The sequence below is a fragment of the Salvelinus alpinus genome, chromosome 7 (assembly GCF_045679555.1).
Source record: "Salvelinus alpinus chromosome 7, SLU_Salpinus.1, whole genome shotgun sequence".
Lineage (NCBI taxonomy): Eukaryota > Metazoa > Chordata > Actinopteri > Salmoniformes > Salmonidae > Salvelinus > Salvelinus alpinus.
The window spans coordinates 57558686-57576801 of record NC_092092.1 but is presented as its reverse complement, the minus strand read 5'-3'; the positions used below and the strand labels follow the sequence as shown (position 1 = coordinate 57576801).

Below are 18116 nucleotides of genomic sequence, written 5' to 3'. Positions count from 1 at the left end.
AATAGGACTGTAACTGTTAACATATCTATCTAACCAGCTCTAGAAGACATGGGAGTGGGGAGTGGTTGGTGTGTGTTATGTTCATTCTCTCTTCTCTAAGTAGGCTCCCTCCCCTCTATGTTATTCATATCTCCCTCCTCCCTCCCCCTCTCCTCCCCGCGACGGCAACATAATAAAACCAGACGATTACCGTGTCTGTTATTGCTCCGACTGACACGCAGGCTGCACAGAACGGGTGTTCATTTGTGTGATAGAAGTGTCATCTGGCTTAAGTGACTAATTGAATATAGTCGGGGCTAATTTACACTCTCACAGAATGCCACATTCGATTAGTTTCGGGGTGATGGTGATCCGGGCAGCCGCAGGTACTACATTAGTGCCCTGACGACGAACCACGCGGCACCATGAGGCACAAGGCGGGCACTTCCGAGTCGCGCCAACGCTGGAAGGGAATAGCGCTCTGGGGCTGTTAATAGTCTACCTACCACTCTGCCAAGGCAACTCTAGTATAGGTCTTATCAGAACAGGGTAGGACTTGTGTTCCTATAACGACATCAGTCAATTACCTCTTAATGCAATGTTTTTACTGACGAGCGTCATAATGTCACAACAGTATATGACATCCAACACCGTTGCCAGCAATTACAAAACAGGAAGCAGCTGTCAGTCAATAGTTACTGTGCGGTGATCAGGATGAGTGCATCTCTTAACAGCCTGCACAGAAAACCATGGGACTCTCCATGTGCAGAGGCCCTCAAACACCCATCAGTCTGTACATCTATCTAATATCTATCTGTCCACATGTGTTGGATTGTGTTTGTGCCTGGTGGATGTATGCTCTTGTTTTGCTACCTATCTCTACTTTAATCAACCCATTGTAGAACATAGGACCCTGAGCAGTGGGAGTACTGGTACTGCGTTATCAATACTGTGTGGATTACTGAAAGCCTGGTGTTACTACGGTCTGTAACAGATTAAAAAAGCCAATCAGCACCTGCACTGATCTCTCTAAACACAATATAATGCTCCATATCATTGCTGTAAGCCACTTTCTATTCTATTGTTTGTTTACCACATCTCAAAGGCTTTGGAAAATATGAGGAAGGGATAATATGGGATTTTAATTCTGATGAGGGATACAAATAGACTGAACCAAATACATTAAGTGTACAAAACATTAGGAACCCCCCCCCTCCCCTTTGCCCTCAGAACAGCCTCAATTCATCAGGACATGGACTCTACAAGGTGTCAAATGCGTTCCACAGGGATGCTGGCCCATGTTGACTCCAATGCCTCCCACAGTTGTGTCAAGTTAGCTGGATGTCCTTTGGGTGGTGGACCAGGACCATTCTTGATACACACAGGAAACTGTTGAGCGTGAAAAACCCAGCTATGTTGCAGTTCTTGACACAAACCGGTGAGCCTGGCACCTATTACCATATCCCGTTCAAAGGCACATACATCTTTTGTCTTGCCCATTCACCCGGCACACATACACAATCCATATCTCTTAAAAATCCTTCTTTAACCTGTCTCCTGCCCTTCATCTACACTGAGTGAAGTGGATTTAACAAGTGACATCAATAAGGGATCATACCTTTCACCTGGTCAGTCTGTGACATGGAAAGAGCAGGTGTTCTTAATGTTTTGTACAGTCAGTGTAAGTCTATCTGTATGAGATACGCAGTAAATGTGTAGCAGTGGAGAGATCTGAAATGTGATCCGAGCGAGAAAGAAATTCAGCCACAACTTAGAACAGAATGCAGAATGTACAGATCAAAGCTGTGCTTGTTCTTTCAAATGGAATCAGCCAGGAAATGTTCATTTGATGTTCATTACTGTGCCAGTACACTGTTTACTGTGTTGATGCTTAACTGATGACCGGGTTTATTTACATGGGAAATATGATGGTCTGGAATCAGCGTGGAGTAGGTGGGTTAGGTTGATGGACAACGTACTATTCATTAGACACCCCACGGAAGAAAACTGTCCTAAAAAGGAAGGGACTACCTGAACTTGTCCAATAAAAAAAATGCTCGTTTTCGTCTTCCGTTGCAAAATGCAGCGTTTCCCAAACGTTTTGGTGCCGGAGACCCCTTTTGTGATAGCAAATTCATCAGGGACCCCCTCAAAATCAGTACACAATTATGACTTTAGAGTGCTATAAAAATAGCATACAAGGAGTTTGATTATGACTGCTGCAGCACATGGCAAGACTTACCAAGTCTCAGGCCCTGGGAAATAACATTTTAAAGCCCTTCCTCTTCGTATTGGAGATAACAATTTGCAGGTTTCAAGATCATTTCCTGCAATTCTACATTTTCCAATGGGGCAGAGAGACCGTTTTTCAGTTTGAAAGCTTAGATTATAGTTCATTTATGTTCAAACTCATTTTGGGGGGGGGGATACAAGAAGTATTGAGTTAAAAAAATGGATCATTGATGAAGTACTGTGGATCCCTGTGTGCCTCCCTGACCCTGCTGTGCATCTAAGGGTAGCCTATATTGTAGATTAATAATATTGTATTGTATTGCACCTTCTTAACTTGTTCCACCGACCCCTTGGCAAAAAATCGTTTAATCTGTTGTTGCTAGAATTATTCATATAAAACCATTCTATTTGATTTATTATTATTATTATTTTTAGCCCAGTTTGAGAACCACTGCCCTAATGAATATGTCCCTGGTGCCAGCCGAGCAGAGGAGACTTACTGTAGCCATTGTCCTCCTCCTTTGTCCCGTCGATGGTGCCATCTGCTTGCAGCTGCAGGTGGAAGCCCTGTCGACTGTACAGCTTCGTCACAATCCCCTTCAACTGGGGTTCTGAGGAGAGGGGGAGAGAGGGAGGAGGGAGAAGAGGGGGAGTGTGAGATTGGAGACAGGCTCTGATCCTGCATCAAGGCTTGTCTCATTCCTGGAGAAAGATGAAGTTGCATCAAGATGCTGATGTTGTTGTATAATCAAGATGCTGAATTCAGTTCAGTTTTGTGCACCCTCTCCAAAACGGACTGGGGTAGGGTGTGATGATACTAGAGTTGTGCCCACACAGGAACCTTGTTCACCCATCCACCAGCCATGTATCTTATAACAAGATATCCTAACCTATAATCCTATAAACCTGGCACGCTAGGTTATAAACTACATTATAAACTGCTGATTGGATGACAGCCGTGGTATGTCAGACCGGATAGCACGGGTATGACAAAACATTTATCTTTACTGCTCTTATTATGTTGATAACCAGTTTATAATAGCAATAAGGCACCTCATGGGTTTGTGGAATATGGCCAATATACCACGGCTAAGGGCTATACCCAGGCACTCTGCGTTGCGTCGTGCATAAGAATAGCCCTTAGCCGTGGTATATTGGCCATATACCACACCCCCTCGGGCCTTATTGCTTAAGTAACTAACCAGTCTCCCCAGTCCTGCTCCCAATAGGCCCAGTGTAGCCACATTCTCAGCTCTCCAAAGGCTCAAGGGACCAGTTAAAACACATCTCTGCTGACGTCTAGAAGATCAAGCCATGGATACCGGCGTATGAGCAAACAGTTCCTATCTCTACCACACACAGGAACAGGGAAGGACTAGGGAGACTAGAAAGGAAGTCTGGGTTTATTCCAAAGGGGCCTGTGGCTGCACCTGAGAGGATTACATGGAGAGCAGGTGCTTGACAGTAAGAGTCAATATTTATCCAGGATAAGCACTGTTTGATTTTTTTAAATGCCAACTGTCCATATCATGTTTGTTTGTTCCAGAGTGAAAATGCCGTGCTTTAAATATGGGGTATACAACTTCCTTCTATGGTGTAATGGATGGCCATGTATTGTGGGGGAAAAAAATCCGTCCATCTATGCCATCCAAAGAAATGTTCTGGGACAACTAAATTAGAGTGCACTCTTACAAAGTGCAAATTCTGCTAGCCAATGGATTAACAAAGGCAGTAGTTCAAACTCCATCTGAAGAAATTTTAGTTGGGACGGCGGTTGCCTATATCTTATATAAAAAATTAAACCTGGAAGTGTCTATGATGACACAAGCTTGACATTTTGGTGTGTCATGTTCCACTAAGAGCTGTCCTTTCCCCGTGTTCCCTTCCCTAGAGGACTGTCCTTTACCGTAGTTTACCTCACCTTTCATCCTCTCTTTCATCTGCTTTACCTTTCAATACTGCCATTACTACCCTCACAAAGGTTACCGCCTGGCCAGTACTCATGCTTTGGCTATTTTTTGCACCACTGGCTCCCTACTCTAGGAACCTTTTAAGACTGATACATCAGGAGGCTGACGTCTTTTCAAAGGCAGAGATTTTCGCCAAAATGTCAGTCCACTATTCATAAGTAAACTGAGCGTGATGCTGGGTAGCCATCTAGGTTCCTGTAACAAGCCATAAAGAGCATTTCTTCAACGTTGCTTAAAGTGCATTGAATGAAAATATGTGGATTGGAGGATAAAATTTCATGGAAGACTTCTTGATTTGTAAATTCCCATGCTACCTTAAAAACACACATTCACAAGGTGTTACATCACAAGGAAACAATGTATCGGAGACAGAGAATGGCGTCATAAGGTGAAATCAGTGGGCGGCTTTTTCTACCAGGAGACTCAGGGATCTCTACTCACACACTCACTGACACACCCAAACACATCCATACACAAACACACTCGCATAGCCGCAGCAGAAAAGTATCTTGCGAAAGAGGGTACTGGCTGGTATCGTGGTGTGGGTCCAGTTCTGAGGGAACACTGCAGGGTAGCTTAGCCCCAGCCCCCCGAGCAACACACCCCCAATCTCCTCCATTCCACCCCCACCTGCATAATGCACTTACAAAACAGACTGAAACAGCCTGTGAACTTGATGGGAGAGGAATTAACTGGAGCTCATTTAGGTCTGAAAGCACAGGTCTGAGTCACGCTCAGCAAACCGCAGCGGTGCTCATTAACCGAGGTCCACGGCTCATGTAGCTTTGTAAACATCACAGAGAACCAGCCGTAAGGTAGTGCTGGTATGTAGCACAGCTAATGGTCAAAAGCAAGCTGGTCTGTTTCACTGCATACTCTGGTTATGGATGTCTGGTTCTGGTTGTGGATGAGGTTCTGTCTGGGCGCTGTAAGCTGGAGTGGAGGCTAAGGCTTCACTAACTACATGAATCGCACCTTGGCAGAATATACTGCATGGGCCATTCAGGGACTGAGAGGTCTCTTGGGATGCCAGTTTTTTGTTAGAGCACTGCCCTGAAATACAGACCGTGGACTAACCTGCACTGTCTGTACAGGAAACGTCCCTGGAAGTTTTTGCTGGTTGGTTTTGAAATCCCCAAATATAAAGTTTAATACATGTGTACAGGATGTGTTAAACTTCACAAAGTGTGTTTGACATATTATTCAGAAAAGTATAAATATCCTTCATCATTTTCTACACTTGGTGAAATTACACAAAACTATTCAAATGCTTGGATGCCTGCTGTACATCCTGTGTCCCATGATAGTACACCAAAGCAATATATCTGCATATAGTTTTTTTTAAGCTTGCTCATTGTGGATTCAGACAACAGACATAAGCATGGGAATGATATTTAAAGACCACAGTGGGCTTGTGTTATGTTCTAATCCTGTTTAGCTGGCTCTATTGTAATGGTCCACATGGGATTACATGAGCAGACATTGAGGGACGAAGCACCAATATAATACATCACTTAGGTAGTTATTAACAGTCTGCAATGTCATAGGTCACCCTTTTGTGCATGAACTAAAATACATCCATAGGGAGACCATCTCACTGTCTTTCCTTTGATCTAAATCTGTATTTATAGATTTTGATTAACATTCTATGGATATTTAAAAATATATATATATGTATCAAATCGAATCATTTATAAATGTTGATGTTGTTCCTATACCTATATAGCCACTTTGGTTGTGCAGTGCCCCTGATATTTGGTGCACAGAGCAGAGTTGGGGAAAGTGATGATGAAACAGAAGAAATGGCAACAGAAATCAAACGTTTTGAATTGTGATGGTCTAACGGAATTAGTGATACCCAAAACAGACCTGGTCGCCTCCGTCTCCTCTTCTTGGAGCCAAAGAGTTTGACCCGAGAGAACATAGACAGTCGGCTCGGTTTCTCGCATGGCTTCGTCTTGTTCGGACTGCTAACGCAGCGGCAGGCATTCGATTTCTCCCGCTCCCTCGCCTGCCTTTTCTGCCGAATAAGGGAGCTGGCTAACGCTGCAGCCATGGCCAGTTTGACGGTTTTCCGGAGAAAACTTCCAGACTATGAAAAATGTTCTCCTCTACTAACCCTTTCAATTTTTGATTGAAAATCTTTCAGCAGTGGTCATCCAAAGATTCCTCAAATGCAAAGCGCAGTCATTGGTCGTTAATTGTGAAATAAATATATTAAATTCAAAATGCAGTCAGTGCATAAAAAAGTACCTCCACTCTTCTTCAAAATGATGCCTATTAAATGTTCTGTAAGTTGATAATTTTTCTGTTGGTTTTGTTGGGCGTAGCTCGGTAACGGTGCATCTTATCTCCGGAAGGAAAAAACAGTCCTCAACAAAAAATGACGAGACACATGTTCCACTCTCGTACAGCACAAATAGTGGCATTTCTTCAGCATCATAACTAACGCGCAGCTGTTTCCCTAAAAGCCGTTTTGCACCATCCCACAAAAGCAGGGATCATGCACATGGAGAGTGGTGCAGACGCAGGTGGTTGTGGACAGCGCTAATGCGCAGCCAGAAAAACACCTGTTAGAGAACGCAGAGAAAACGTTTCCAATGCTGATGTTTTCCTCTTGTCTTTTAGGTCGTTAATCTCCCTCGTCACGGGCAAAGCGCTGCTAGTACAGTGCACGGACTTAACCGGTTTAGTAGATAGAGCGACGGGTGAGGATAGAGACACTAATTATTATAGAGATTAAATTAGTTTTCCCTCTCTTGTTCAAACAAGGCGACATATGAAATAAACCGCTTCAAACACAGTATCAGACCCCAGTGCATATTGCACAGTCTAAGCTATACTGCTGCGCTCCGAGGGAGCATCCTAACCAGGCGCAGAACTAGCGCGGAGGGAACCGGGAGGGGTGGGTGGGGGTGGAGGGGAGCAGGAGAATATTCTGGTACCCTCTCTCTCTGTCCCTTCAATTATTCAATACCGATTCAATGAGTATGTCTTTTAGGCATAGCCATTACGCATACGAAAGATTTATCCAAAAAGTTGGGGATGAAATTGCTCATAAAGCGTATCACTCGCAGTAGATCCCGTAGCCCACACTAATTAATAGACAACACGTTTTCCTTATCATGCATTGTCAGTATACAATTAGCCATGGTCCCTGCAAGCATTTTAGCACTTTTAATTATGATTGTGTGAGATAAGCAAGGCGACCTGCATCCCCAAACTCCACTGCAGTACCTTGGACAACGACGCTGCCTTGAGATTCTGCCCACCCCCACCTGCTTCCCTGCAGACACCCAAACAAACGTGACCGTGGTGCTCAAGTGAGAGGTACAGTGACCAATGACTCAGAATGTGGGAAAAGCCCTGACACAGTCGAAGATGGATTGGGCTACCTCTGCCACCTATACACTCATGTGAAGAAAAACTCTGAAAGCAGCCACTGGCATAAAACAAGACAGGGCGATGGAGTAAATGAGTCTCGGGTTGAAACTGAGCCATCATCAATATTTCACATCCTGTCTGTCTCTAGAGAAGGGTGAGGAGATGGGCATGTGGCGACAACAGGAAGCTCGTGTCCACATTTTTGACCAGCGTGTTGCCATGGTAGTCTGGCCTTTGCCTTGCACTGACGACTAGGTCAAAAAATATACTTTATAGTTATTGTTATGTTCAACCTAGTCCTAGACTGAGGGGCAAAACACATATTTTTATCAGTTATTTACAACAAAACAATATGAGGATGTTGATGATAATGATGATACACATACGTTTGGAACAACTACGAAATGTAACGTTTGAGAAACATGGAGGAACGTCTACTTCTGACGTGAGACTGAGAGCTGGTAGTACATGAGAGCAACACATAACAGTGCACGCCCCTGATTCAATCTAACTACATTTTACACGTGGGAGTAAAAAATAATCGATGGCACGCAACTCAGTGAAACGGTCAGTCATCGAACAAACTCCCTCACAACAAGACAGGAGGCATATCCTGCTATTGCATCAACTGCTAGATCAAACATACGTAAGGAGACAGCACCCCCCTCACTGACAAGGCTACTTTCAATAACTCCCTGAAGAAGCAGCAGTAGCTATACTTCCCATTCCTCCCTAAACCCATCTCTGTTTCCTCTCTGTGAATCGTATCCGAATCAAAGCCTCCACAAGGGTGCCACCTACAGTCCAGATTTGAAGCTGCCGTACACAAACTTTACATGATCCATAGATCAATAGTGCTGTACATTAGCAGGCTATTGCATACACTGCCACACACAGAAGCCAAAGACCTGCATTTTTTAAATTATTTGTTCATACATAGAAATAAACTATTTCCCAATCATTAATCCATCTATAACAGTCATAGCGAATAGACAATATTAAAAGCAGGTTTCTGAAAAGACTCAAGACTCCAGAGTATAACAACAGCCTACATATTTTACTAGAAAGTTAGGTAGGTTATACTTTTTCAAACTTGATCATCCAATAATATCAACCTGAGTGGTCTGTTGTAGATATATCATCTTTGAACATACATACCGTTTAACATATTACCGATATGTTTGTTACAATTGATATGCACCAATATGTAAAATGTCGAATTCTATCCATCAACTTCATCAAGTTGTATACATAGCCTAGGTATAATAAACGGTACACTTCCGACTAGTTCTATTTGGTAGACATCTACCGCACTTCTATCGCTGAGGTCATCTCTACTTCAGCACCATGGATAGCTCCGGAAAGAGTGCGTGCGCCTCCGCCTCTCCACAGTGCTCAACAGTCAAAAACAACCATCTTCCGCCAGACCATGCAGCAAAACACAAAGTCAATTGGAATATAAGAATATCCAATGTGCATCAGAAAGTAGGCTAGATCTCTAGAAGCCAAACAAACTGAAAGGAAATGTGCAGAAACACTTGGAAAGGAGAAGAGCCGCCTACCTGACGCAGATTTTCTCAAGGGAAAAGTCTTGCTTCGATGCATAACTGAAGCCAAGGAAAGTGTCCTCAATATGAGCAAACTGTCGTCGGATCTTGGAATGAAAGCAAGAAGATGCTACAAAAGTTTAAACCATATTATTCAAAGAACTGTCATAGGCGTAGACGTTAAAGGCGTAGAGGCGGGGCCAGCAATACATGCAGAAGATCATTAACTGACGAGCATTAGTGAGATGCCATTATGACTTTCTAAAATGCTCATTAAAGATGCATTTGGAGGTCTTGTTGATCCGGAGTGTAGTCACTAAACTGCTGTGCTCTCTGTGTCAGAAATTAAGAAAAGTGATCGAAAATGCTCGCTGAGATACTTCCTGCCGAGGGCAGAGAATAGTTTCCTCTCATATTACAAAAAAAAAAATGGATGGAAAACGATCCTTTAATGTGCCGGGTAAACCGGTTAGGCAGGCCCTGTCCACTTTCGACTGAAATGCATTGACGTACATCAACGGGAGATGACAAAAGGCATTAGCAGATGGTTTTTACATGGGAGCTTTGTTTTTCTGGAAACATAAGCAGGATAAAATAAAATAAAAACTGGTACAGTGGCCTTCCACATTGTACATGGCTTTATCACATAAACTGTCAAAGCCAAAGGGAAATCAAACATTGAATATCATTTAATCATGACAACTTATAGACATGATTCAAGCGTTCTTATATCAAACAACCATCTTCCATGTCTAATCAGATATAAAAGATTAAATATAGTTTACTGAACTTTACTTAGGGCTCTATTCAATCCGCATCGCGTAAAGTCAGATTTACAGCGTGATTGAATATTAAAGGCATTGCTCCCGCTTTAGCGGTAAACGGTGTCGGCTCAATCGGAAATGACCTTTACATTTCTATCGCGGAATCTGTAACGGTAAAGCGTAACAGATTGAATAGAGTACATTGAGTATAGAATAAAATTACTCTCCAAGACAAGCATCAGTCATTGTAATGGTCTATATATGAAGGCCTGAAGTGTGGTGAATGTGGTGATATTGTATAATGTATTGTACTGTAGTCCTTAGAGGCAGATCCTAGCCAGCATTGAACACTAGATGGCGCAAGTGACTAGACTTCGATTGCTAGAGGACTAGCCATTGCGGATGCCAACAGACTGCACTTCAAAAAATTGACTTTGTTGAGGCCTTGAAAATTATGACCCCTCAAAGTAATGCAAAGGAAAGGGAAAGGGGGATACCTAGTCAATTGTACAACTGCATGCCTTCAACTGAAATGTGTCTTCCACATTTATCCCAACCCCTCTGAATCAGAGAGGTGCGGGGGGCTGCCATAGTCGACTTCCACGGCTTCGGCACGGCTTCGGCGCCCGGGGAACATTGGACTGCCTTGCTCAGGGGCAGAACGACAGAATGTTACCTTGATATACACCAGTAACTACAGATCATGAGAGAAGAAACATTAGTGGGCATACACATTTACTAAAAGTTAACCATATGAATTTGCTGAAGGGGACCACTATTTGCCCTTAGCAATTCTACATGTATTCTATAGGTTGTTTTGAAGGTCAGAAACATTAGATAGGGATATTTGTACATAAAAGGGTCAATATGTCACAATATTGATCCACAACGGAAGTGGATGCATTAGTTTTCTCCTCTACTGTCGTGAGCCAGAATGCATCAAGCTGATGATGGACTCAAGGGACTACTTTCTTTAAATAGGCGGGAGTGATCAGGACCCTCTCTATGGTATAGTATGATGGGACATATACTGACACTTAATTGACCTCATAAATATGTATGTATGTATGTACAGGGCCTTCAGAAAGTATTCATACCCCTTGACTTATTACACATTTTGTTGTTACAGCTTGAATTCAAAATGGATTAAATACAAAATAATATTACCATCTACACACAATATACCCCCTATTGACAAAGTGAAAACATGTTTTTTGAACTTTTTGCAAATTTATTGAAAATGAAATTCAGAAATATCTAATTTACATAATTATTCACACCCCTGAGTCAATACTTGTTGGAATCACCTTTGGCTGGGATTAAAGCTGTGCGTCTTTCTGAGTAACTTTCTAAGAGCTTTGCACACCTGGATTGTGCAATATTTGCACTTCATTCTTTTCAATATTTTTCAAGCTCTGTCAAGTTGGTTGTTGACAATTGCTAGACAGCCATTTTTAATTCTTGCTGTATATTTTCCAGCAAATTTAAGTCAAAACTGAAACTAGGCCACTGAGGAACATTCAATGTTGTCTTGGTAGGCCACTCCAGTGTATATTTGGCCTTGTGTTTTAGGTTATTGTCCTGCTGAAAGGTGAATTTGTCTCCCTTTCCCTTGTTTTATCCTAAACAACTCCCTAGTCCTTGCTGATGACAAGTACACCAATAACATGATGCAGCCACCACCATGCTTGAAAATATAGAGTGGTACTCAGTGATGTGTTGATTTGGATTTGCCCCAAACAAAACGCTTCGTATTCAGTACTTAAAGTTCACTTCATTGCCACATTTTTTCAGTTTTACTTCAGTTATTTTTTGCAAACAGGATGCATGTTTTGGAATATTTGTATTGTGTACAGATGTCCTTCTTTTCACTCTGTCATTTAGGTTAGTATTGTGGAGTAACTACAATGTTGTTGAGCCATCCTCAGTTTTCTCCTATCACAGCCATTAAACTCTGTAACTGTTTTAAAGTCAACATTGCCCTCATGGTGAAATCCCTGAGTGGTTTCTTTCCTCTCAGGCAACTGAGTTAGGAAGGTCGCCTGTATCTTTGTAGTGACTGGGTGTATTGATACACCATCTAAAGTGTAATTAATAACCATCAGGCTCTAAAAGATATTCAATGTCTGATTTTTTTTTACCCATCTACCCATCTCCCAATGTCCTTCTTGGTGAGGCATTGTAAAACCTCTCTGGTCTTTGTGGTTGAATCTGTGTTTGAAGTTCACTGCTTGACTGAGGGACCTTACAGATAATTGTATGTGTGGGGTACAGAGATGAGGTACTCATTCAAAAATCATGTTAAACACTATTATTGCACACAGAGTGAGTGCATGCAACTTATTATGTGACTTGTTCAGCAAATATTTACTCCTGAACTTATTTAAGGCTTGCCATAAGAAAGGGTATGAATACTTATTGACTCAAGACATTTAAGCGTTACATTTTTTCTTAATTTGTAAAAATGTCTAAAACATAATTCCACTTTGATATTATGGGGTATTGTGTGTAGGCCAGTGACACAAAATTGAAATGTAATCCATTTTAAATTCAGGCTGTAATACATCAAAATGTGGATAAAGTCAAGGGGTGTGAATACTTCCTGAATGAACTATATGTATGTCTGACATTTCAAAGTGAAAACTACAAACTTCAGAAGCTTTATTAATACATCTGAAATACACTACAAGTTTGAAACGTTCTGCATTGCAGGAAAGTTCTCCTGCAGCATTGAGATCAAATTAAGATCCTACATCTGTAGGTAGGTAGGTAGGTAGGTATGTATGTGCTGTATGCATCAATCTCTATAAAACCATGCCATCTGTCCCATGCACTGCCCATCAATAATCCTGACATAGGATAAGTGGCCCCCAACAAGGACAAGAGGCAGACCCCCATGTTCTACTACAACAGTCTGTGTCTCAGATCCACTCTGGATAAGCTGAGACCATCAGTCAAAGGGACAGGGTAGCTGTATCAGTGACTATATGGCAACTGAGGAGAGGAGGGCTGCAGTACACAACAGCAGTACAAATAGAACATCACAAGAGATGCTGGGAAAGTGTCTATCTATGTGTACCTTCAATCATGCCTGTCTTTGTCTGAGTGTGGCATACGCATGTGTCTAACTCAACTGGTAAGCTGGCTGCTGCTGTGATGAGATGGACTACGGATACCTTGCTCTCCGGTAATAACATGCTCATGGCATAGGTTTTCAACTTGGGATGCGAGTGGCGAGAAAGAGAGATGGTCGCCCTGCTTCTCAGGGCTGAGGCGTGCGTGTGTGTGTGTGTGTGTGTGTGTGTGTGTGTGTGTGTGTGTGTGTGTGTGTGTGTGTGTGTGTGTGTGTGTGTGTGTGTGTGTGTGTGTGTGTGTGTGTGTGTGTGTGTGTGTGTGTGTGTGTGTGTGTGTGTGTGTGTGTGTGTGTGTGTGTGTGTGTGTGTGCATGTGTTCATGCGTGTGTTTGCCTGTATGTGTTTGCAAACCAAGTCTGTGTGACCTGCAGTGTGCCAGCCTGCCAGGGTTCCATTCATTACTGTTACCATCGCTGTTCTTCTAACTGCACTCCCAGCCACAGCCTCACAAGAGGGGGAGGAGAGCCTCCATGGACAACCTAAAGTCCAGTACAACACACAGTCGATTACAGTAGCTATTAGAGCAACATACACAGTCAGCATTGCGTCAATACTATCAGTGCCATAAAAGGCAAACCAGTACAACACCAAGCTGTGAGCACAATCAGCAATATAGATCAATGGAGAGAGACAGGAATGCTGAAGCTAGATGTATTGGAGTGCCGAACCATTGGTGTTGTGTATGTTTTGTATACGGGATGGGTGTGAAGTGAGTGCCAGGTTGACAGTGACTGCGTAGGCCAGGGTACTATTGTGCCGCCTGCTGCCATACAAAGGCACACAGATGGAGCGCGACGATCCCGGCGCGGTGTGCTGCTCAAGCTGTGAACACGGATATTTCAGACAGCACCACACAGCCTGCCTCCGTCACTCTGCCAGTAAACAATGATATCATTGATTCCTCAGAGAGCGGGTGCTGTTACATATTCTACCCGCTAGGGGTACTGTGTTACGGAGTGCCACAAGATATGGGATGTGCTCCGAAGATTGTGAACCTTGGGCTGCGTTTACACAGGCAGCCCAATTCTGATCTTTTTTTCACTAATTGGTCTTTTAACCAGATCAGCTCTGAAAAAGATCTGATGTAAAAAGATCTGATGTGATTGGTCAAAATGCCCAATTAATGAAAGAAATATCAGAATTGGGCTGCCTGTGTAAACGCAGCCATAATGACCTCTGTAGATATAGCCAAAAATATACGTCTGTCTCCTTCTATTAATCGCACCAGTCTATCAAGTTAAATCATTGTTAATGAATTTCTAATTTGGGATTGAGAGGAGGCAGAACTTGGGGGACAGGCATTGATTGTAGTGAGAGGCTTACACCTGATAGAGGGCAAAGCATCAAAAATATGATTGGTAGCATCCTGAGAGTACATTGAAATTCCTTAAAAGTCTATTTTGGAACGTTATCTAAATCATTGCATTTCAAAACACTGAGCTCAGCGCAAGAGCTTCCTTGGTATAGTTCTGGCTCAAAGAAAGGACCTACCATGGATGAAGAACAATATGGCATAATCTCTAATTAATAACGTTATATAGTAACAAATGAGGCAGTTCTACGCTGCATTGCTGCAGGCCTCTGAGTGCTTACAGTTAGTTGGTTCTGCTGGTAAACAACAGCTACATCATCCGTGTTGCAGCACAGTAGACTAGGCCACCACTGCCATGATGACAACCAGCGTTGCTATGGAGACTGTCCACCTGAGCATGTGTGATTGTTATGGGGATGGGGGAAGGGGTATTACAAGAGACAAGACCCTTCCTCAAGGCTCTGTGAGGAGAAGAGCTGGATCCTAGTTGTGGCTGAAAGGCTGGGCCACGGGGCTGGGCTGACAGCCTCAGAGCTCTCTGCTGTCCCCCAGGGCCTGGAGGACTGACTGCAGCAGCATATAAAGACATGGACTATCGTGACTGGGACTGGTGCCCCCAGGGTATTGACTACGATGTTGGGGAGCAGCTCCAAGCTCCACCGTGGGGACTAATTTACAAAGCAGAAGAGCAGCTCCAAGCTCTACCGTGGGGACTAATGACAAAGCAGAAGAGCAGCTCTGAGCTCCACCGTGGGGACTAATGACAAAGCAGAAGAGCAGCTCTTAGCTCTACCGTGGGGACTAATGACAAAGCAGAAAAGACGCTCTGAGCTCCACCGTGGGGACTAATGACAAAACAGAAAAGCCGCTCTGAGCTCCACCGTAGGGACTAATGACAAAGCAGAAGAGCAGCTCTGAGCTCCACCGTGGGGACTAATGACAAAGCAGAAGAGCAGCCCTGAGCTCCATCGTGGGGACTAATGAAAAAGCAGAAAAGCCGCTCTGAGCTCCACCGTGGGGACTAATGACAAAGTAGAAAAGCCGCTCTGAGCTTCACCGTGGGGACTACATAACTACCACCAAAAGGAGCAGCTCCTTGTCTAAATATATGAACTTGTTTGTATTTGTCCACAGTGGTATTTCAGAAATAAAGATAATCAAACATAAAAATAGCAAACATGGGAACGAAGGGCTGTGAAGTCCATCCAACATCCAACATTAATTCAGTACTGTCTAAACTGTATACCAGTCTCCTTCCTCATTAAACCACTGTGCTGTAGCAGCTAGGCCTTACATCTCACTTAAAACACACAGGAAATAAGCAGAGTAGCAGACTAGATATAATACCTGGCTATTACCATATGCCCCCTCACCTTTTGCCTAGCAGACTTGGAGATCCGAGTCTGGCAGAGTAATTATGGGGTGTTCTGTCTCAGAGGAGAGGGGGAACAGACGTCAACAGTCTTAGACGTCGATGGAGACTAATTATAAGAACACATGGTGCTATCCAAAGACTAAAAGCAGAGTTGTTCTGCCAAACTTTCTGTCTGACTGACTCCTCGACTGAGAAAAAAACGGCTATTGATCAGAGACTTTGAATTCTTTCCAGCCACTATTAATATTCATTCACACGCCTCAAAAGAGTTGATGTGACGCTGATCAGACAGACAGAGGATATTTACTTCCACAGCCTTGGTTTCTACATCTTCCCTATCAAATTGTCACATCCACAAATAATGAAGAGAAACGTCATTCGAAATAACTGCATAGAACAAAATGTTAAAGTATTCCAAAATGGCAATCCTTGATTCCATTCATGTCAATCATGAATTCATATACCTGCATTCACGTCAATGAACGGCATTTGCCTTCCAGCCTAAGCTGCCTAAAGCAGTGGCACATGCCGCCAGGTTCCAGTCTCTTAGCAATACACACACAGTTACGCACACAGTCGTAGTAATACACACACACAGTTATGCACACAGTCTTAGTAATACACACAGTGTTTGAGATGGGTGCCTTGTAATGACGTGGATAAATCTCAATCAGAGGCACCAAACGGTGTGTGAAATAGCAAAGCTCCGAGACGGGTCTGACCTGAATGACTAATAGGAGTCTCTCTCCTCTCTCTCTCTCTCTCTCTCTCTCTCTCTCTCTCTCTCTCTCTCTCTCTCTCTCTCTCTCTCTCTCTCTCTCTCTCTCTCTCTCTCTCTCTCTCTCACTCACTCACTCTCACTCTCACTCTCACTCTAACACTCTCACTCTCACACTTGCTCATTTGTATGACACACACCGAGTCGAACGGAGAACCACGGACCACGGCAGCTTTAATCTCCTTCCTCTAACGACGTCTCCCTATTTCACCAGCAGGCCCAGACGAGGGATTTTCATCTTAAAAGCGACAGTCCAAGAGCCCTGGAAGACACTGAGCTCATTCTCTACAACCCACCACAAAAAAAGCCTGATTGACAATGTCTGACATTGCCCCTCTGTCTCACTATGATGTGCGAATGGGAAAAGAGGACACGTATATTTAACGTTCAATATCAGTGATGAAACATTCATGAGATGATGTCAATGGACGAGGGATTATCATGTTGATGTACAAAATGAGTCAAGTCTATTTCCTTTTTTCCTCTGTTGACGGAAATTGAAAATGAAGCCTGCGGTGCGGTGTGTGACTCAACCCTGCAGATGCCTGTCCGGTCCCTGGCTCTATTCCCCCAGGGGGTTGTGGGTAAATGGATAAACTATAATAAAGGTGAGGGATGTGGTGAGCAGGAGGGCGTGTAAAAGCCCCGATGATCGACAGCTCAGTGAGGGGTCACGGGGAGCATAAATAACACATTTAAAAGCAGAGGACACCTCTGAAGGGCAACGTGTCATCATGACTGCCTGTATGGTGATATTACAGGAGGGAGCGGGTCATACTACAGACAGATAGTACTGAGGCTGAGAGGTCCCTAGAATCAGAAGGATTGTGGTAAGACCTATTGACTGTAATTCTATAGGTCTTCGTATATAATTACAGATACAGTAGCCATAGGGTCATAGCTACTCCCACAGCCCACAATGAGGCCATTCAGACTCTACACAATCAGGTTGCCATGGAGCTGTTGATGTCTGTTTCTGGGTTAGCCACTGCACACTGTCACATTCTAACCTACTTATATCATTTGACTGAGGAGGAGAGAAAGGAGAATTGGACCACATAACACGCACGCACACAGTGACTGTTACACACACACCCATAGAGACGCACGCACGCACGCACGCACGCACGCACGCACGCACGCACGCACGCACGCACGCACGCACGCACGCACGCACGCACGCACGCACGCACGCACGCACGCACGCACGCACGCACGCACGCACGCACGCACGCACGCACGCACGCACGCACACACACACACACACACACACACACACACACGGAGACTGCCAGCTCTGATACATCTGATAATGAGGTTCAAACTGACAATCGTCACGACAACAAATGCCTCAATTACAGCCAGCAGAGAAAACAAACAGGAGGCAGGAGGAGAAAATCAAATCCCTGTGCCACTGAACTGCCAACATGGACGATTAAACAGCACACACACACACACACACGCACACACACACATGCACACACACAAAGGAGTTGAGTGGAAGTAGTTACTGCAAAAATAATGAAGGTCTGCCCTTCTGCATGGGCAGACAGTTTTTATGAATAATGCATGGCAAATTGTACCCCTCCAGTCCTGACAGGGAGGAACTTGGTTAAGCAGGCCAGGAAGTGTGAAGTGATG

At 43.7% G+C, this 18116-nt stretch overlaps 1 protein-coding gene across 7 annotated transcripts in view; it reads right to left on the bottom strand.

Annotated features, from left to right (window-relative positions):
• Positions 1-18116, bottom strand: part of LOC139581301 (fibroblast growth factor 13-like) — a 189358-nt gene that overhangs the window by 34977 nt on the left and 136265 nt on the right. For 5 of the 7 annotated variants that reach the window (XM_071410901.1, XM_071410902.1, XM_071410903.1 and 2 more), the window contains one exon: positions 2712-2822. In XM_071410901.1, the coding sequence (XP_071267002.1) occupies positions 2712-2822 (111 nt within the window). Of the gene's footprint in view, positions 1-2711; positions 2823-6050; positions 7038-9127; positions 9232-18116 lie in introns of those variants that run through there. The other 2 variants (XM_071410906.1, XM_071410904.1) reach the window with 2 other exon arrangements.